The sequence below is a fragment of the Podarcis tiliguerta genome (genome assembly GCF_965153285.1).
Source record: "Podarcis tiliguerta genome assembly, chromosome: 4".
Taxonomy (NCBI): Eukaryota; Metazoa; Chordata; class Lepidosauria; order Squamata; family Lacertidae; genus Podarcis; species Podarcis tiliguerta.
The window spans coordinates 43,929,747-43,952,662 of NC_139537.1; the positions used below are offsets into that span (position 1 = coordinate 43,929,747).

At 39.3% G+C, this 22,916-nt stretch overlaps 1 protein-coding gene and 1 long non-coding RNA gene across 2 annotated transcripts in view; one reads left to right on the top strand and one right to left on the bottom strand.

Annotated features, from left to right (window-relative positions):
• Positions 1-22,916, top strand: part of LOC310677010 (uncharacterized protein) — a 169,169-nt gene that overhangs the window by 61,952 nt on the left and 84,301 nt on the right. Inside the window, exon 4 of the mRNA XM_083439314.1 lies at positions 12,270-12,353. Coding sequence (XP_083295440.1) covers positions 12,270-12,353 — 84 coding nt within the window. The remainder of the gene's footprint in view (positions 1-12,269; positions 12,354-22,916) is intronic.
• LOC310677037 overlaps positions 1-22,916 on the bottom strand; it is a 39,094-nt gene that overhangs the window by 6,674 nt on the left and 9,504 nt on the right. The window lies entirely within an intron of this gene.

The following is a 22,916-nucleotide window of genomic DNA, read 5'->3' on the forward strand; positions in this document are numbered from 1 at the left end:
AGTCTGGGATACCCATGTACCTGAGCTCAGACAAGTACTGCAGGAGGAAAAAAGCTGTATTGAGTTACTTAGTCAATGTGCTCTGAGGAAAATTTCCTCATCTCCAATAATGGTAACCATTCGGGACATGAGTTCAAGCAAAAACCAATCTACTGAATCATCTAAAGGGCATCCTGATCAAATTTGCAGATGACACCAAACTGGGAGGGGTGACTAACACCCCAGAGGACAGGATCACACTTCAAAATGACCTTGACAGATTAGAGAACTGGGCAAAAACAAACAAGATGAATTTTAACAGGGAGAAATGTAAAGTATTGCACTTGGCCCCAAAAAAAAATGAGAGGCACAAATACAAGATGGGTGACACCTGGCTTGAGATCAGTACATGTGGAAAGGATCTAGGAGTCTTGGTTGACCACAAACTTGACATGAGCCAACAGTGTGACGCGGCAGCTAAAAAAGCCAATGCAATTCTGGGCTGCATCAATAGAAGTATAGCATCTAGATCAAGGGAAGTAATAGTGCCACTGTATTCTGCTCTGGTCAGACCTCACCTGGAGTACTGTGTCCAGTTCTGGGCACCACAGTTTTCTGCTGCTCCAGAGAAGCGGACATGGAGCAATGGATCCAAACTGCAAGAAAGAAGATTCCACCTAAACATTAGGAAGAACCTCCTGACAGTAAGAGCTGTTCGACAGTGGAATTTGCTGCCAAGGAGTGTGGTGGAGTCTCCTTCTTTGGAGGTCTTTAAGTAGATGCTTGACAACCATATGTCAGGAGTGCTCTGACGGTGTTTCCTGCTTGGCAGGGGGTTGGACTCGATGGCCCTTGTGGTCTCTTCCAACTCTATGATTCTATGATTCTATGATTGTAAAGGAGACCAAAGACCATTTGGCTATGTGCTCAACTTTGGCTGGATTATACCCGTAATGCATGCCATTTGAAAGGCCACATCTTCCGTGCAGTGTGATGAATGCTGTTTGTTGTCTGGGTCGATTTGGCTATATGCCTTAGCGGTCCTATGTTGTATTTTTACTTCAAAATGATAATAAATACTCCATTATTTCCCTGTCCTGTGCTGTCTATCCAAGCCATCTCATTTATAGCATGAGATAACTTGACCTGCAACGAAGCCAACAGAGCCAAAAACTACATGTTGGGGAAACCTAATTTCCCTTTCTATCACTAAAAATATATGCACAGCTTTTTTAGGAACATAGGAGGCTGTTTTCTACTGTTTTCTACTGACAATCTAGCTCAGTATTGTCTACACTGACTGACAGCAACTCAACAGGGTTTCAGACGGGGAAACTTCCAGCCCTACTTGGAGAAGATGAGGATTTAATTTGGGACCTTCTGCATGCAAAGTAGATGTTCTTCTGTTGAGCTATGATCCTTCCCCTGCCCTCAGGGAATTCCCACACCAGTTTCAGAAACAAACTGTATTACTATTTTGTGTTGCTTCTGAGCTGACTGTTGCAGCTTGCCTGTGGTCAGAGGACCAATAGCACTGGAAATCACGTTTGGACCACAGCAGAAGGATTTGCATACATTGGGGTGGATCCAGAGTTCTGTGAGTGGTGTGCTCTGAAGTCTAAGCTCCCCGAGTCCCTCAAAAATTTGCTCCGCAGGGTTGAAAAATAATGGGGCAAAGTTGAGTAAGGTGGGGTGGTGGTGGTGAAAATCATGCCCCTGTCTTCCGTTTGCAGAATCCTCTAGTAGATTCATGCCCCTTCCACCATCAGAAGAGGCCCTTAATACATAGAAGGCCCTTAATACATGCAGTAGTACATTTGGATCAACACATTGCCTTGATGGTTCTTCAAAGCATGGAAATGGTTTCTGAGATAACTGTGGATGTTCCTAGCATCATATTAATATGGCACATGAAACACGATATTTGACAAGATTAATGCATGAGTTAAGGAATACTTTGTAATTTGAGAATTTATGTAAATAAACTATTTGAAAAAAACAGCATGGAAATTATTAGATATATGTCCTCCAGATGTTGATGGGTAAGAAAGTAATATTGTTGGAGGCGGAAAATGACTTAATGCAAAAATGCTTTCCTTTAAGTGTCTTTTATGGAGGTTGTAAATAAATAAAGCAAACAACTTCCATTTAAAAAGCAAATTGCAGTGCGTGGATGGGATATTACTTGTTGCAGACAGCCACACAGGCAAAATAGAGCTATTTTAAAAAGAGACAGATGAAGATTATTTTCAGGCCAAGCAACTTTTCTAACAGGATAGTTCATCAGAAAAATATTATCTTGGTGAAAATAATGTTTTATGTCCTTTACCATGATCTGCGAGAGCCAGGCAGTCACACAGAGAAATTTATTTAATTCATATATTTCTGATCCAGTATCACCAAGAACAGTTATTCTAGGCAGCAAGTGTTCCAAACAGTTCCTAATTTCACATCATCACATCTATTACATTCAGCTCAGAAATGTCTAAATGTATTTCATGAGTAGTGGCAGTGTTATGTGAAATGCAACATGACAGGAATATTTAAAATTGTTCAAAGCTACACAGTGGGAACCAGTTTGATTGGTGTTAGCCTTCCAGGTTGGGATTTGCATATTTGAAGAAATTCAGGAAACTCAACTAAGGTTTTGGGCATTGCAGGTGGACTAATGCAGAACTCTAATTTTATTTCTTTGCACATTTTTAACTTAGCTGTATACAACAGCAATAACCCACGCAGGAAGACCAAGAACAATGGCATCCATTGTTTGGCACTGACAGAGTATGGCTGCATTTTCCTTTTCTCTGGTGTTACACAGATAGTAGTAAATCTAAGATAATGCTCACTTGAGAGACAAGGAACAACCACAGGGGACTTTTAAATAAGAGAAATAGACTCTGAAAGGTGTCAGTGTAAGTGGTTTAAATACTGTGTGGGAAAATTAAAACAATACTCTAAGGTCTAAAATATACCTTGTCTTCCTAATTACAGCAAGAGAGAATAAAAATGAGCTTTAGTTTGAAGAAGAGGGATTTGGAGCAAGTCCGTGATATAGGCAAGAAATTAAATAGAAGCATTTTTAAACTCTCTTCATAAATAAATCATATCCTATCTCCCCTAAATGAAGACGTTGCTTGGAAAGGATATATGAACATTAAGGGTCTTTTTATGCTTGATAATGGGCACAATTCTGTTTCTAATACATGTAAGTTGATGTATATAAGTAAAGTGCTCAGTATTTCGGAATCTCATAGTAATGTAAATTCAGATAATACAGAAGGATATAGAAGGTTTTGTGGATACCAATCCTATGATTTATGAAGTCAGCAAAAACTGTACCAGAATGAGCACTTAACATCACATAATCATGATCTTGTGCGTTCTTAGTAGCAAAGCAAGATAGTGGTTAGGGTAAGGGTTAGGAACAAAAGATAACACAACAACACTACCAGACAATATGTCCTTGGCAATGGCAGGGATGCCACAATGACGTCACAGAACTCAGTTCATGTTGGAGGAACTGGACATAGGGGAAGGGGTTAATTTCCTTCATGAGTACAAATCACCCCATTTATGCGATAAGCCAACAGGTGCAAGGTCAGTGAACTCAGTTACTATGGCAGGTGCCCAGTGCCATCTATGTAAGTCAGGCATAGGCAAACTCGGCCCTCCAGATGTTTTGGGACTACAACTCCCATCATCCCTGATCACTGGTCTTGTTAGCTAGGGATGATGGGACTTGTAGTCCCAAAACATCTGGAGGGCCGAGTTTGCCTATGCCTGATATACGTGATTAAGGAATGTCAGCTCATTAGTCAGCCAGTGAGTCTTGAGGTGAATCAGAATCTGTGTTACGTCTTGAATTGCTGGAGCAACAGAAATACTTTCTACGGATATATCTCTATCTGTATATACGTCAACATCCAGTACTGTGTTACAGAAGCCTTATCTTCTGCAGTAGTACGGTAAATTATTTTGGACCTTAAGGTGCCTTTGGGTGCTGACTGGAACTGGGGACAACTTCTGCTATGTGGGTATGTCACTTCAGATTCCCAACAGTTCATGCCCTTCCCACAACAATGCATAATGCTAGGACGAGACAAGGGGACAGAGAAATGTAAGGAAGTAGGATATGCAGTGTTCTGGTGCTGTTTATACTTGGATCGCATTAGATTGTTTTTTTACTTAGACTACCTCTTTTGTAAGCATAACACTATTCCATCATCAGGGGCAGGTCAAGGCCCTGAATGCGGATAAGATTCTGATTAAAACATATTCCTCACCTGCCACACCCCAGCTCTGCCTGGATTTTTCCTATTACACTGGCAGTTCTCCAGTGGTAGATAAGTACTTCCACTGCTGGTAGATTACCACGGACATAAGTTAACTATGCTAGTGTCTAATTTTATTCTGAAGGGAAATTTAGCAATGGTTCTATCCTGATCATAAGGTATAACCTATAGACAGAATATAACCTATAGATAGAATTGTGCTCTTAGTATTCATATTTGCTCTCTAGGGAGCTATTCCCACTATCATCATTGAATATTCAAATCATTTGCACCAAAGTAGCTGTTAAGTAACCCCATTAACTTAATTGGTCATTAGCATAAAAGACTGAATTCCATATTATTGTCTGGATCTATCAATTAAACTCATATACCTGATCTAGGTTGAAAACAGAAATAACATTTTCTGTGGGGTGTTCCTATTAATACACATTTGCCTTATTCAGAGACATTTGCTTTCAATCAAATGTATGTAAATTGCTACCACCTCTGCTGCTGAGTTAGGGACTGGTGCAATGTTTATATTGTTTTTTAAGAATTCAGCATTCCACTGCCTTTTAGAATGAAAGTGGGTTGAAAGCAGTGGTGGCCGGCCACATTTTTGCTTGGTAGGGCTGCCATTTTTAACCTTACAGTTTTCACCAGAATGTACAGCACTTAGTTAGAGTAGCATGCCATTCCATATGTGCAGAGTGCCATTATCTCCTCTTTTAAAAACAAATCAATTAGTCTCTATGGACAGGGAAAGAGCCTCCTTGTAAGAGTGCCCAAGTATGATTTTCAGACAAAATGACTCCATAGCTCTTATTTAGAAATTAAGCCATACCCGAGGTACTACTTCCGGGTTAGCGGAGTCAATGACCCGAAGTGTTTGTAACCCAAGGTGTTGGTAACCCAAGGTACCACTGTAAGGTATTTGCTATTTTTATCTTAGAAAGGAAGAAGGAAGAAACCTATTGCTTTATAAATGCATGGGGGTTACCCAGATACATACTTTGCAATTTGGTTGTGTTTCTAGATGAATATAGCCTGATGTGGTGCCATACATAAATCATGTCAACACTATAAAGATTAGAATCTTTGCAGCGTGTGGCAGCTGTCACATTCTAAGCAGTCATGTGACTAAAGGGTGTATGATACCTACATTTTGATTACTCTATCTTCAGTTTAAAATGTAGCTTTGATATCTTAAGGGCCCATGTGCACTTACATGGCAATGAGCCCCATTGGATTTACTTCCAAGTAAGCATGCATAGGATTGTGTAGAAATCCATGAAAACAGGTGTGAAAACTTTGCAGATTAGAGCAAGAAGGATGGATCTTCTAAAGGCAAACTCATATGGAATAAAGGAAAATTCATAAACGCTCTTTTTAAAGTATATCTTCTATGCTTAGGGATATTTTTGTCAAGATAAACACTTGCATTCAAAATCAGTACAGTCTGAATACTCCTGTTGTTTATGTTTTCTTTGTGCTAACGGGTTGCATTGCCATTGTCATCACTACAAAGGAAATCAAAATAATAGTTCTTATTTATTACCCCTGGATCTTTTTACCACGAGACAGATTCATTTTCTAAACAATTTTAGTACCCATTTTGAATCTCTTTCACTAAGATCGCTCAAAGCTTACTTGTGCATTTGGATTATAGTGCCAAGTGTGTGTTGCACACCTACATTTTTCAGCTATTAGTGAGACATTTTATCATAGCATTTCTATTTACATATACTTTTAGCCATTTTAAACCATTACAAAAGATTAATCGCTACACATTATTTGAAATAAATAAATAAACAATTCTAGACAATTCACACTTTAAATATTGGCCATTACATTATAGTTCTAGTTACATAGATTCTAGTTTAAATTCCATTCCCCTTCCCCCTTTATGTGCATTTGCTTTTTTATTATTCATAGCTTAGTTGTGTCATTTTCTACTGTTACACTGACAGATTTCAGGCCATGGCTTAAAAAGGTGGATGAGTTTTTTGGTATGGCCTCTATGCATAGTTAGTATAATTGCCATGAATCTGGCCAGGTGTAGCTAAATGATTTTTTCAGGCAAAGAACTAATAGCAAAGCTTTTTACGCAGTAATTTCCTTGGTAAGGTTCAACAAAACGAAAACTCATCAGAAACCCTGCTGGGATTCCATCAGCAAGCATTTATTTGCAGTTGCTTCTACACCTGCTTACACAGTAATAATACACCAGTGAGTTAAGTCTCTATGCCAATGCAAATTAGCTTTATTTTGAACCAAACATTGGATTTTAGCACATATCATAAGCAGAAAAATGTGCTGCCACTAGATGGATATAGGCAGGGGGAGGAGGGGGAAAATGCGCATATATATACTGGCTATTGCTGCTTTCTTTATGCAGACACGTCCCACAGGATTATCCAGTTGCTACTATTTATAGCATTTATATGGAACATATGCTTTGCTCCACGTGTATAACAAGGAATCTTTTCCATTTCAGTCTGAGCTTCACCATCTGCAATTTGGATTTGTTTTAAAAGATGATCCATATTTCAATCTATGAAGAAATTCCTTGCTTTTATACCATATGGGAATCTCCTTTCCCTGAGATCAATTCTTCTCCATATGCTTTCATTTTATGTATGTAAGGGAGCCCTCTATGCAGCTTTAAAAGTAATTCAGACTGGCTGCTCCATGAACCTTTAATGCAAATATGAAAGTTTAATTGATTTGTCATTTAGACCAAATTTAAATTATAGAAAGGAATGGGGGGGGGGAGAGAACATCAGTTATTAGCTACCCTGTTCCTTTTTGTGGATATGATCCTGTTTGTTTAAATCCTACTGTTCTTTATATTGTGATGCAATTCTTAAACCATTTCTAGTTATAGACTCCGTTTTAAAATTGCACGTTTATACCAAAGGACTCATTTAGGCACCAAAGTTCCCAGTGGGACTTTGGGCTCCTCTTACAGCATGCTAGGAAGGGTCAGATGGAGGAAATTGATGGGAGGCAAACTGACCATTCTACTCCATTCCCTACAGTTGCTCCTCCACTGTGCAACCTTTTGCCCATTATGGCTGTGCTCAGAGCAGACCTGCCTCTGCTCCCTATTCTTCCAAATGGCACTTGACTCCCAAACCTGAGGAATTTTTGATTCCGCCCCGCCAACTATCTCCTGTTCACCCACAGTAGTAAAATAGACAATGTGGACCATTCTTCCTTCTGGATCTGTTGTTGTATTGCCCCACAAGACCAACATCTAGACTCAGGACGTCGCCAGCACTCTCTGAATTGGCATTGTTGACCACATGCTTGAGGTGGTAAGCTATTTTGTCTACTTGGGCTCTACCATAACCAGCAACTTTTCCATCAATGCTCAGCTGGACAAGTGTATTGGCAAGGCAGCTATGGCAATGGCTCGCCTCTCCAAAAGGGTATGGGAGAATGTGATGCTAACAACCAATACCAAGATGAAGATCTTCCAGGCTTGTGTGTTGAACATGCTGCTTTATTCATATGTTCTGCACCACAGGAAGATTTTGGGGATAGCAGGACAGCATCTCAAATAAAGATGTGCTCTCCCAAACCCACATTCGCAGCATGTTTGCACTTCTGCCTCAGTGATGTCTACCTTGGCTTGGTCATGCACACAGAACGGAAGATGACAAATTCCCAAGGGCATGCTTTATGAGGAGCGGGTTTCAGGCACTAGGTTGGTTGGCAGAACAGCTCTGCATTACTTTACCCCTGAAGGCACACCCTTCCATTGTCTCCCAAGATAGACGGAGGCCAAAAGATCCTGATCATTCTTGGAGGCCTAGAGAGACATTTTTAGTCCAATTCCAATTAAACTTTTTATTGCACTAGCCATAGGCCATGGCATCGTTCAGAAGGAGAACAAAAAAACAAACAAACGGGGGGGGGGGGAATAATAATAAAAATCATCGGGCACAGACATACAGTAAAACCACAATCACGGCTACTAAAATTATTTGTTGCATTAAATAGAATAGAATAGCAGAAGATTTTCAGGTAAGATGTGCCAAATTAAATATCCGAATCCCCTTTGCAGTTGACTGCTATTTTGTCTAGTTCCTTCCTCCTGATCTTCTTAGCTGACATTTTTAGTCTGGCAGAAATCCTGTGAGGTAATTTATGCTATGGTCTAATTTGGATTGGTCTACTTTGATAACAATGAGTGGGATAAAGACTTCTACCCAGTAATGGGGAAAGGCGAAAGGAAGATTCATAGAAATGCAGTGAACTAATAGATGAGCAACTCCCTTATCTAATATATGAGTAAGTTTCAACCAGGTAAGACGGCTCTTCTATGACCCTACATAATTGATGTGATGAACACTACTGAAAATCAAAATATTTTGAAAACCACACCTGCAATGGTATTGTAGGCGCCTATTAAGCCTTAATGAAGTTAAAGTGTTACCCGTAAGGTAGATAAGAACTATATTCTTAAAGCAATGTAGAAGAAGCGTAGATCGAAGAGATTCCCTGTTTTAGTGAGTTGTTTGTAAAGATATTGCATAGGCTGAGTCTCACCTTCATTTAAGGAGTACTTTGTAGATTTTTTTTAATATAACAGAACTGGGAAAATAATTATTTTCTCTCAGCTGAGGAAAATGGTTAGAAGTTTGTTGGACGTGTCTATATATTGATATGTTATTATTGTATGTGGGAATTTGGGATCAGGAATCCATAGTCATCAGCAAGATACTATATTCAATTGTGAATACCCTCAAGATTTGGCCTGTTATGGCATTGTCAATCAGGTCTGGAGGGTACTGCTTCTTAAAAATATAGTTACCATTTTTTTAAAAAAGTTGAAACTAGTGCTGAGCAAAAATCACCACTGGATGTCTGCTCAGTGGGCTGTATATAATAAGCAATTGAAATCCACTTGGTTCCTAAGGGACAGGTGTCTGTATTAAACAAAGACAATACAGAATTGCTACAGTAAGCACCCTAGTGAGCAGTTTCATCAGAAAGGCCAAAGACTGGAAATTGAAAAATTCCTCTCACATATAAAAGCTGAAAAATGCCAGAAGCTATTACAAGAAGCTTGCGTCTCCAATGACTGCTCTTTACCAGCTATGTGAATAAATACAAGACACAGAATTTAATTCTCATTTCTCTAATTCTCTAATATCTTAAGAGTAAAGATTATAATGACTATCTAGAAAAAAGAAGAACACTCGCTCTGCTGTACCATACAAGTGGAATTGTGGGTAGGGGAATGATATTTTCCCCATGTTTGGGGAAAGTGAAGTATTTTCAGTGTTTTTTATGGGTGTTTTTTTTAAAACCAAGTTCTATGTTTATAATGTGGCTTTAGCTGCAGTAGGAAAAACGGAAAAACCCCATTTGTGAAACTGCAGCTTAAACAAGCCTCACAGGAACAGGCGGTTAGTGATGCATAGAAGGGACTACAGTAAGTGGTCTGTGTATCAAGCCCTGAGAAACACCTCCTTTTCTTTTTTCTTTTTTTTTAAACTGAAATATAACTACAAAGGTTACACTAAATCCAAACCATGGCTTGTAGAATATGAATCTAGACAATAAAAAATGAAAAGAATCCGATATTTCTAGGTTATATAGAATAGGAATATTGCAAGCATATTTTCCCACTGACTAAATTTAGCAAATATGTTTCAAAGAGAGACAACCCTTAGGTGATTTGCTTTTTTATAAAATACATAAATAGTTTTTGAAGATTAGGCATAGAACCAATATGTCCTAAATCTCTGTTTCCTTTTTTTTTTTGTAATAACATTGTGGTCCTCAGGGATGACAAGAAAGAATAGTTTCATTTACTGGGTCTTGAATTTTAGTGATTTTTAGGCCTATAATTTTGTGGCAGAGAACCAGAATATTACTTTGTAATTTATGTCCAAGACCACAAGGAAAAAGTATTGTAGTGTTGCTGGAAGTACAGCTTGATGTTGTCCTATTGATCTATTCATTTATTTGTGTAGCACAATCAGAGAGTGTGCTCGGTGTTCGACAGAATACAAGAGAACAGTTCCGTATCCTGAAGTACTTACAATCTAAACTTCAACACAAGGGAAACAGGAAACGGAGGCAGGATACTAAATACAAGAGCAAAGTGCAGGTTTTAAAGGGATGTGGCTTAGACTTAGTTATGCATTCAGTTTCTAATAGGGCATGGGAGTTACGGGTTCTGCTTTATGGAAAAGGTGGGTTTTCATGAGTGATTTGAAGTATGTGACTTGCAGCAAAGGGAGAAAATGTGGCAGGATAGCTTTGGACAGGGAAGGATGGTAAAGCAAAGTTCACAGGCAGGGATGTATTAGGATAAAAGAGTGGAGAGATAAGGCCTGGAGGTCTTTGAGATGAAGAGCATGTGTTGAATCCAGGAACAGACAGGAAGTCAGGATAGGGCTTTAAGGCAGGGGGTCATGTGAACAGAGGAACAAGATGAGCAAAAATGATGTTCGCAGCAGAGTGCTGGAGAGATGCGAGGGACCAAAGTAAGATAACAGAAGACCAGAGAGTAGCGTACACAAAAGAGGTCATGGGTGTTTGTCAAGGGGGAAGATGGGAAAGGGCTGTATTCCAATGTCTTGCAATGTTGTGAAGGGAGAAGGGGTTGTGAATGTTGTGAAGGGAGAAGATTGAATATGGGAAACAAAGGAGCATGGCAAGTTAAAGCCAAGCTGCCTGTCTGTTCAAGAGGGGAGAAGGTAACATGGTGGCATGGTGTGACTCTTACAGAAGGCTACAGTCCTGCTTTACAAAAGTCTCTTTCTCTCACACACCCCACCCTCCATTCTAGCAAGCAAGAACCATGATCAGAGTTCACGCAAATGTAAAAGTGCAGGAAGAAGGCAAAGAGCAGGACCAGTGACTGAGGGAGGCATATGAAGAGTCTGAAAGTCTCAACAGAGAGACTAGAGAGCCATATTTCCAAGCCTGCCCTACAGCAAGGCTGTCCCTCCTCCAAAAACTATCATGTATAATCTAAGTATTGTAGTACACTATTACCGTTGAATCAAGACAATTGATTGTCTAGAAGGTTCTGGAATTTTATGCTTTATGCTTTTCAAAAGGCGATGTGCCATGATTGTCCTACACAGGCACACCTACTGTACATACCTGCATTTTGCTGCATAGTAACATTCCTTACACAGTGTAGTGCCAATGCCAGTTGTCTAATGTTTGGAGCTGCAATATGCTTAACTTGCAAAGGTTTTCACCTCTTTTAGATAATATAATATGAAAACATACAACACACAAGAGATGCTTCCATCTCTTCCTATTTGGATTAAACATTCAAAATAAAAAACCTCAACATAACCTTCGAGAAAACTTTCTAATTTTTTTTTTAATCACTGAGATAGGTTTATTGGTCCCAAATGATTTCACTCATATGTTTAAATAATTTGGTTAACCTTTTGGTTGTATAATTTATTTGATTTATTCATACAAATGAAGACAAGAGCTTACATCCACTTCCTATATACTGCTGGACAGTTCTTCTTTGTCCCAGAAAGCTGAGAAGAGAAAGCATTGCAAGTTCAAGGGTTTTTTTTAATAACTAGTATGAATTCAACACTATATAATGTTGTTTGCATATAAACATTAATACATAGGCTATAAACCACAGTAAACCAAATATTTTGCCACGTCTTAAATAAAAAACCAATCAATGTGTAGATAGTTAAATAGCAGATACTAGTAAACTACTGTTAAGTGAGTTATTATAAGTTGTGTATTTTAAAGTCTGTGTTATCTGTGGATCTTATGTATTCTTTTTATCTCATCTGACCTCATTGTAAATAGCCTGTGGCTTGTACAAAGGGCGGTATATACAGTAAATCATTTAAAGAAATAAATGATTTTTTTTGGTAAACTACTCATTATCTGATTAGTTAAAGTTCATGAATCTTACTACATCTGATTAGATAACTTTATCGTGACTCTCACTATGTAATGTCATGTCATGTCATGAATCTTCTTACATTCTATTGTTTCAATGAGCAGGAGTCAGCAAAACAGAACCCACAGATGGCACCTGAGGAACTTGTCCCCTCCCCACCTTCCCAGAGGAAAAACATCTGTGATAAGGTAAGAAAATACACTGATGCTGTGAGACTTCAGTAGAAAACAGAATTTATGGGAAGCTAGGATGAGAGCCCTTGAAGTTCACAATCCTGCTCAGTAATGGTAGGAAGTATGAAGATTTCCTCCCATCCAAGATCTAAGCACATAGGAACTAGGGCTCTGTGAAGGTTTTTAAGAACCATTTTTATTGCTTTTGAACTCCCTGTTGCCTTTCATGAGAATAAAGCCCTTCTCTAATCCTGCCCAGCGGTTTAGCCTACTGGAAGAGCTTATTTCTCAACAGCTGCCACCATTGGGTCTGTGTTTTTTGAACATGGTAAGTGGTATATAAATACTTTAAAATAGATAAATAAATGTATGTTGAGGGGAAGACCCTTGCTTAACTGGGTCTTCTCTGGACACTTTTAAAGAAACCGAGTTACAAAACAAACTGGGAAGCCTTTCTTTGTGACGACATGAATGCATTAAAAAAAATGAAATGAAAGAAGTGCATTAGTAGAAAATAAGTAATTAGGAATAACATGAAAATAGAACCATGAAAATGCCCTGCATGCTGCTCAGTGGATATGAGATGCTTAAAACGGTTCCCCAGATGTACATTTTTCAAGAGCATTTATTGTCTAATTTCAATGTTTCAAAATGAATCTGCTGCATTTTCCTGCACTCCAAGCAGTGTAGGGAAAGCCACATGTTTTCACCTAGACATCCGAAGCACATCCTATAAGACTTGACTCCCATTCTTATTTGTGCAAGGTGTCCATTTCACTGGTGATGTGGGCCTACTGCCACTAAGACTTCAGAGAAGCCACAAAAGGAAGGGCTTGTGAGCAACATCTATGGGAAGGACGTCTTCAGCTAAACAAAGATTTAGCATAAGCAAAGGAAAAAATGAGGCAGGGAGGTAGAGAGGACACAGATATTTCTATGTGTGGCAGGAAATTGAACACACAAGTCTTTCAGCTGGTATTGTCTGAATGGCGAACTCTGATTAAGATTGAGTTAGAAGACTTTTAAAAATCAGAGGTGGCCAGTGGCAAAGCAGAGCATTCTGCTTTACCTGCCTGGACAATGAGAGAACAGTTAGTTAGTTAGCAAGAGGGCTATGGCTCCCAGAGAGCACAGAGAGCTGGATTCATAGGCCTGGTGGATCAAATATGGTGGATCTAATATGCTCCTGATGATTATAGTGTCATGCAGGCGGGTTAAGTTTAGACGCCTCTAAGTTTTCCAATTCTTAACCGTTTTTATATTTGTGTATAACAAAAACTTGAGTACCACTGTTTCAGAACAATACCAAGCCCAAACCCAGAGGTAGGAGCAGCTGGCATGGTGAGGTAGCCCTGCGGCCCTGCCCTTCTAACAGTGGCTTCCAGTCCCAATCTCAGCACTGCCTTGTACCACCCTGCATGGTCCTTGTAAGCTTGAGTGTTGCCATTACTGGGAGAGTGATTCAGACTCATTGCACCAGCTGCTTCTGATGCAGAGAGTGGCAGGGGGAAAGGTGGACTAAAACAGCTAATTATTCTCATCATGTAGATACAGCTTCAGTGGAAAGCTAGTTGCTCATATCAGAGCAGAAGAGTGTAGCTTAGAAGTGATAAGCCATGTACTGTTGTCTGTAGTATTTGCACAGCTATTGATATACTGTATCTCACATGCATGCACAAGGGAATGTAATGTTTAAGGCAAGAAATGCGCTGGCTTCTTCTGGAGTACAGCCCCCGCCACCCCCCGGTCTGTACAAATCCAAAGTCCTAAACTGCGCAGCTCACAATTAAATATTTTAAAGCAGCCTGAAGCTTGGCCACCTGATTTCTATGTGGTTTTTTAGCAGTGAGTTCTCTAAGAAAAATGAAAACTACTTTATAAATTGTCAGTGTTAACAGATTGACCAAAATGCTTCCTGTTATGTTAAGTGTCCTTGAGACTGAAATAATTACAGTTATCTCTTTGAAGCACCTGTCAAGCGCTTTGACATCTATTTATTCCTTCCATATTCTAGGAATATCTCAGATAGTCATATTCAACCTGTTCTTCCCAGCGCAGTCGGCAACAGTTTTTACTGATGCCGTTCCAATCAAAGGCCATCAGTTTTATAGCCTTAAGGCACTTATCCAGGTGTCAAACAAAATTTGATTTTTACCTCTTTGCATTCTTCTGAAGTGTAGATGACTCATGCTCAGTAGCATTATTCCAGACATAAGCAAACCCCATGCCTTCCAATTACAATAAATTATTCTCACTAAAGCAATTGTTGCAATTTCTAAACATACTGTCAGTGAAGTAAGCCAGTAAAGTATCACTTCAGTTTTAAACCTCTTATTCAGTTTGGATTAGGGGTCCCAGCTTCTAATGTGGCTACATATGTAGCTATGTAGCAAAAAAGGGGCTATGTAAAAATCAAACTCCTGTTATAAGTTTTATTTAGAACTTTAAAAAAAAATTAAGGATCAACTTTCAACAAATGGACGTACTTGGTATCAAGTGGCAAAAACAATACAAAAGCAACTTGACAAACCATATTAAAAAACAATCGCTCCCCCTCTCCCAAATAACAGTGCCAAAGGATAAGTGAAGGCAAATGGAACTTTTTTAAAAATAATAATAATATCTAAGCTGTTATAACTGAGCAGTCTCCACTGGAAAAGAGGACAGCTTTGAAGAAAAATAGACCATAAATAAAACATGAGATGCACATTGCAAGGTGTGTTTTTTTAAAAAAAGTTTTTGAATGTTCTGTGTGATCTAAGGTGATGAATATTATACAAAGTAAGGCGAAGAAAATGAACAGAACTCTTTTATTACATGCTTCCCCCAGCTGTGTGTAAATCACTAGGATTCCTTATTAAGCCTCCCAAAGACTTCTGACTTTCCTACAGAGGAGGACAGAGGCAGAAGTGTGTAGAGGTAACAGGATGTCCCAGGAGGTGTGCTGTCTTCTTGGTGCAAAGATTCACAATGTGACTGAGAAGTTGTCAAGGGTAGCAACACGAGAACAGGGCCTTTTCTCCAGTGGCTCCCTGCTTGTGGAATGCCTTCTCCAGGGAGGTTGGTCTGGTGCCTGCACAATACATCCTTAGGCGCCAGGCAAAAACTTTCATCTTCTCCCAGGCCTTTTGGCTGATTAAACAATCCATGGCCTTTAAACTGTGCGTGGGGGGGCGGGATATTGTTTTTGTTTGTGATTATGAGATGTATTTTTTGTGTGTTTTTTATATTGTGATCAGCCCTGTGATCTTTGGGTGAAGGGCAGTATTGAAATTTAATAAATAAATAATAATAATAATAATAATCTAAACAGAAAAAAATAAAGCCAGTAGCACTATCCCTACAGTTTTAGGACATGGGTAACAATTAACACTATTTTGGCTACATTTAGAAAATAATGGGTAAATGGGTTTGATCTAAACTTGGTCATGCTTAGAGTACACTCATTGAAATAAATGGAACTTAAATTAATCATGACTTACAAGTCCCATTGATTAAATTTTAGTGGCTCTACTGAAATTATGGTTAAGTCGGAACCCAACCATATATATATATATGTGGATGCATATTCCTATTTTTTTCTTTTTCTTTACATTTACATTTCGGTAACATTATCAAACTACTACCTCGCCCAAATATGGATATGGATATTTTATGTGAAATGTAACCTAAGCCAAGCATACATTGTTGTCAGTGGAAATGAAGCCAGAGGAAATATATACTGTCAGAGAAATCTTTATTGTGGGCTCAGTGTTATGGCTTTTCCACTGATGAATGATAGCAAGATCCTAGCTATGAATGCTGATGATATCCAAAAGCAACACATCATATACAGTGTATATAGTTGTAGGGAACAAAATAATTTGTCATAAAGCAGCCCATGCTCTGAGTTATTTACCGATACTTTCCAATCCCTTTGTGAACGATTAATGTACTATTACATTAATAGTGGTTGGCATTTTCCATTTTCCTTTTTGGGAAATATGTATATTAAATGAATCTTTACTGTAAGTGCTTAATCTGGCTTAAAACCACACAGAGAGGACAGTTGCCATAAGGCTCTGAGGACAACTGGGACTCTGGAGGAACTGAGTGGGCTTTGTCCAACTCATTAAAAAGTGTGTTTTCTTTTGAAAGCAAAAGAAAGGAGGCGTGATATTGTCTCTATAAATGTTTTTAAAAGGTGAACTTGTTGGCTCAGCTCTTTTTTTTATTACTGACGCTGCAGTGTAAGAAGATGATGCTGCCCAGCTGGGTCTCCCACCTGTTCGTATCCTTGCACAAAAGGATTGTGAAGCAGCTGTAAAGCTAAAAATGAAGACAACATCTGTTGGATAACTGGTGTTTTCCAATACAAAACTCCATTGTTACAAACAACAATTATGTTCATTGTATCACTGAACTGAAGACCCCTATTTCAGAACTCTTTAGATTTGCACTTGCATAAACAGATCAGGCCTTTAGCACACAAACCACCTTTCCCCCATCTCACTTGAAAGGCTTTTTGAGTGGGTTGCAGAAAATACAAAGATGTGCAGTTTTACAGCCTTGTATAGAGTATTTTATTAGAACTCCAATATAATGTCCTTGGATTGCTGACATAATGCTATGGTTTGTATTTTTTTATTATTGATATAGCACTCAGTACATACATTTTATCTGAACATCTTTCAAAGGATGAAGGCAACCGTCTGTGGCTGCATTCTGCTGAAGTGAGTGGTAAAACATCTTATGGTTCTAACTGTTATGCACTATGAACTATTGGTATTTTATTCCCTTGCCCTTTCCAATGGCTGTAGTAGTGTATTCCTACGAAGGTATCACATCGCATTTTGGAATACAGATTTTCATCCCCAAAAGGGACGTAGGTGGCACTGTGGTTGAAACCACTGAGCCTCTTGGGCTTGCCGATCAGAAGGTCAGCGGTTCAAATCCGCGTGACGGGGTGAGCTCCCATTGCTCTGTCCCAGCTTCTGCCAACCTAGCAGTTCGAAAGCATGCCAGTGCAAGTAGATAAATAGTTACCACTCCCGTGGGAAGGTAAACGATGTTTCCGTACGCTCTGGCACTCATCATGGTGTCCCATTGTGCCAAAAGCGGTTTAGTCATGCTGGCCACGTGACCCGGATGCTGTCTGTGGACAAACGCTGGTTCCCTCAGCCTGAATAGCGAGATGAGCGTCTCATCTCATTTTCGCCTTTGACTGGATTTAATGGTCCCCGAGTTCTTTACCTTTACCTTTTACCTTTCATCCTCAAGCCAATCTGAGGGCCTTGACTTCAGTAAACTTTTAAGCACAGGGGCAATTCACACTTTGGTACAGTGGCATGAGAACTGCATCCTATTGACCACTTTGCTTGTCACTTTGGTAATAATACCAAGCCTGCTTCCATGTCACTGTCAGTAACTTTCAACCATCCCTCATCACTGGCCATGTTGACTGGCGCTGATGGGAGGTGTAGTCTGACAACATCTAGAGAGTACCACATTGGCTATCCTGGGGGCTTAATTTGTATATACAGGATCCTGTCAAGAATCTAAACATAGGCAGCCACAAGTTTTCCCATATTCCATGAGAAGAGAGGGATGGGGAGGATGAACTGCACTTAAGGAAAAACAACACAATTAAATCACTGTGCTTGAATTCAGCACAGAGCCATGAGCATGCCACTAAAACTATTGTTTCCTTTCCTTATTTCCCCCCTAAAGCTGAGGAACTTTTTTACATTTTTACATTTGTAAGGTGCAATGTACAATATATAATTAAATAAGTTTAGATTGTATTCTGAAACAACAACGGGACATAAAGGAGGATAAACCATGCACCCAAGAAAACAAAAGCTATGCGTTACATCAGGATGTGATGGCTGTTGAGGAAGCTTTAAGCTCTCAAATTTATTATGGCTTGCAAAGCCTGTCAACTTGCTGCGGAAAGGAAAACAAAGGAGGAGGTATTATTAAGATCAGTATCTAATTTATTATTCTTGACCTCATCAGTTAACTCTGTTGAGCAATTTTTAGTATTCTTTAATTATATCATAAATGTAAGTATCAATATTCCCAGGACATTTCAACTTTTACCCTTTCCCTACATGTATAATTCTTTCTATAAAGGAAGAATTGTTTCCTTCATTGTCCACAAATCTTGCAAATAAAACAGTAGCAGAAGGCTATAAATCCAATAGTTCTATAAATCATGTCAGCTGAGACACATGAAATATTTTCTAATGCACTTCAGAATGTGATTATCTTGAAAGACACCCTCCTTCTTGTAATTCAGTATTTCAAGATGAATGAAAAAAATTAAAGCTAGGACTTTTAAAAGCTTGTTTTATTATTTTCCAGCTGCATATGCACAAAGAACAAAGTTGAGCTCAGTTAAGGTGAATCACAGGCTCCAGCGGTGCACTCCTACGCATGTTTCCTCAGAAGTAATTGCCACTGTGTCCAGTGAAATACCCTCCCTACTCAGTGTCTATGGGATTGTATCCCAAGTGTAAAATACTAGCCATATTGAATTCAGTGGTGTTTTTTATTTGACCTAGGAATTACCACACACATGAAGCTACAAAAGACACTGAAGCTTAAAGAAATCTGGTTGTCCTATGCACAGGGCCGGCTCAAGACATTTTGCTACCTGAGGCAAAAGACAAGATGGTGTTCTTCTTCATTCCATTCATATACATTAAGTAGACAAAACTAGAAGCTGAACCTTATATGAATGCTGCTGGTGCCCGTTGTTGCAACAGAGAATGGCAGGCTAATTTAGGGGGCACCACTCCTCACCTCCCAGCAATTGCTTCCTGAGGCACTTGCCTTACTCTGCCTATGCATTTGGAAAGCATTTTTAAAGAATAATTTTTAAAGGCAGTACACATGGAAGTGGCACCAAGCTAGAAGGGTCCTTAACACTTTTCTCTTCGAAGCTGGTATAATTAGACTACGGCAATTAGACTTAGATGAAAAGTTAATATAGGAGTGCAGGAAAGCTAGAGGTGATCCCACATTCAGATGCATTTGTTAATGTCTGGCCCCATTGATTTGCTTCTGTGGGTGGGCAGTATCATAGACCACTAGCATTGACCTCTTCTTTCTGGAGGGACATTTTTCCTTTTGCTTCTTGAATTACATGTTTTTTGCTGTGTGTGTGTGGTGGATAAAATATGTTTTCTTTTCCCACACTTTGAGAGGGATATGCCTATTGTTAATGCTATCTGTAATATATTGTAAAAAATCTCAACAATAATATTTAAATAATAATAATTCATTGGTAAAGGTAAAGGGAGCCCTGACCATTAAGTCCAGTCATGAACGACTCTGCGGTTGTGGTGCTCATCACGCTTTACTGGCTGAGGGAGCCAGCGTTTGTCCACAGACAGCTTCTGGATCATGTGGCCAGCATGACTAAGCCGCTTCTGGTGAACCAGAGCAGCACACGGAAACGCTGTTTACCTTCCCGCCGGAGCAGTACCTATTTATCTACTTGCACTTTGACATGCTTTCGAACTGCTAGGTTGGCAGGAGCAGGGACTGAGCAACGGGAGCTCACCCCGTTGCGGGGGTTCGAACCACCGACCTTCTGATCGGAAAGCCCTAGGCTCTGTGGTTTAGACCACAGTGCAGTACTCTTCTTTAAATGAAAGGCTATCATAATTGTTCAGCTGGTTATCATGATCAGGGTCAGAACCATAGTACTATCAAAACCATATGTTTATAGCAGCCTAATCAAGTGCTTAAGCTTAGAAAAGAAGTTGATAAGATCTAGTGGTAGATTCTGAAAGCTGACATAAGGAAACATCTTATCCACTATTTCCACTGTTATGATCTGATGCAGTTCTGGAGCAGCAATATTCACAGTGCAAACATTCCAGTTTCTGATGAGCATATATGCTTAACATGAGTCTTATGGAGCTGGAGAGAATGGAAAAGCATCTGATTGCTCCTTTTACTTAATTCTAAGATTGTCTCCCTAGCAAAAGGACAATTTTGCACTTGACAAATAATATTTAGTGGCGCTGTGGGTTAACAGAGCCTAGGAATTGCTGATCAGAAGGTCGGCGGTTCGAATCCCTGTGATGGGGTGAGCTCCCGTTGCTCGGTCCCTGCTCCTGCCAACCTAGCAGTTTGAAAGCACGTCAAAGTGCAAGTAGATAAATAGATACCACTCTGGCGGGAAGGTAAACGGCGTTTTCGTGCGCTGCTCTGGTTCGCCAGAAGCAGCTTAGTCATGCTAGCCACATGACCCAGAAGCTGTACGCCGGCTCCCTTGGCCAATAAAGCGAGATGAGCGCCACAACCCCAGAGTCGGTCACAACTGGACCTAATGGTCAGGGGTCCCTTTACCTTTACCTTACCGGTATATCAGTAGGCATAGCACAGTGAAGGCCAAATTAGGTGTCATTTACAGAATGCATGGGTGCCTTTTAGAAAGTGAATAGCAGGCATGGGAGAAGTTCTGGATTTGGACACTGGTGGGACCAGGGTGGACTTTAACTTGCAGTGGTATTGACGCCAGATACCCTTTGGTGCCTTCTATTGAGGGGAAAATCCCATTCATATGATGGAACAGTGCTACAGCCCCCATAATCTCTGCTGAGGTCCTCAATCTGGATTGTGGTCCTCATGTTTACTATTTGTTTTTAATTATATACTTTTAAAACAGTAATCCACATAATTATTAATTTCACAAATGGTATCTTGCCTAGTTTGGCCTGAGAATTTGGTACTTTTGTTTGTGTCACTGCTGTGAAAGGAGTAGGGAATTGCTTGTGCCACTGCTGCAATATGAGGGGAATAGGGAATAGCATACTCCTATGTAAGTGCAAAAAAATACATGAGCTCTTTCACTGTCTGTAACTGGGACAAGGATACCACTCTGGCGGGAAGGTATGTGCCTGGAAGATCCTATGGAATTCCCCATTTTTCTTGTTATAACTATCACATGATCTAGACAATGGTACATTTTATCAAAACAACCAGTTCAGATTCATCCTATACATTGCTTAACCTACTCCACTAATGCCTATGTTCTCTACAATTATTTTATGCATTACAGATAGTTCAGCAAACTCATATAATAAAATTCAGTAAAGTTCCATTATGTCTTACTGGAATAAACTTTTCTTGTCATGAGCTCTTTTTCTTAATAACATGTCACTTTGAATTGCATTTAAAACTAAGTGCTGAAGCAATTTCCTGTGCAATAAGAAGAATTTACTGCCTCTTTCTTTATTCACCAACATTTCATCCTCTACAGTAGAAAAATTACAAATCTGGCCAATTAAAGTGTGGGTTGTATTTCCTCCCAACTTTATTACTGATGTTCACTTAGCCTAGAAGAGACATAACAGCTTTAATTACTATCACTGTTTACTTAGAAACAGTAGTACAACACATTTACCAAAAGAAAACCTTGTCTTATAGCTAAAGGACAAAGTTCTCAGGATGAATGAATGAATGATTCTCCTCCTGCAGGTGTGGAACTTTAATGTAGCTATCAGTCTGTTTCTACAGCTGCTGATCTTTAACACCTGTCAAGCAGCCTGAGCTGTGGTTGATTTTGCAGCTACAAAATGAGTGAGTGCAACTGGCTACAACCAAATTTGTAATTAGTTTTCTTCTACTACTTCTATAATAGATAAAAAAATCATTTCCCTGACCCCAAGAAAAGTCTCAGAAAGATGGGAACCCACCAAATAGTTAACCATTGATGCCCATGTAACACGTTAGCTTTCATTTTACTCTAATCTCCCCCAGATTCTATTTCTGTGAGTTTTAACCTGAAGAGGCCTGTGTAAACTAGTTTTAAAATGCAGGGACATCTCCCACAGCTGAGTAATTTTGGTGATCATTCATATCAATTTAGTTGCCAATTTAGATTTGTTTTCAAAGGTATTTCTAAGGACTCCACAGTATTTTCAAGCAAGATGACCATAGGCAGCTTTCATATAATTGACGAAATCTCTGTTGGAAAATACTTGTATCTTATTTGCCAACAGCCATAAGAATAGGTTTCATCCTCTTTCTATGTTCCTCTTGATGGAAACATGCTGATCAGGACACGTAAGTTTTTATAGAGACTTTTTGTATTAATGGGACTGGCGGTTATCAACTATGTATGTGTGAGTAGGCTAGTTGTTGTCTCACCTTTATTATTGTAGATACACCCCTGCTTTAAGCCATTTATATACTGCCTTCTTTTGTATATTATTTACTACAAAGGTATGTCTCAATCATGAATTCTCAACATATTTTCATTTTTTAGTTTTAGTTTTCTTATTCTACTTGTTAATTCAGTGCCATTCTGCTTTGCAGTAGTACCTTGGTTCTCAAATGCCTTGGTACTCAAACAACTTGGAACCCAAACACTGCAAACCCGGAAGTAAGTTTTCTGGTTTGAGAACTGTTTTCAGAAGCCAAACTTGCTCTGTTTTGAGTGCCATACTTCCGTTTTGAGTGCCACACATCTGTTTTGAGTGTTATACTGACAATTTGAGTGTTACGCTTCTTATTTGAGTGCCACAAGTTTAGGGTTTAGCTGTGACTCCTTCATTGCAAGGGGTTAAACTAGATGACCCT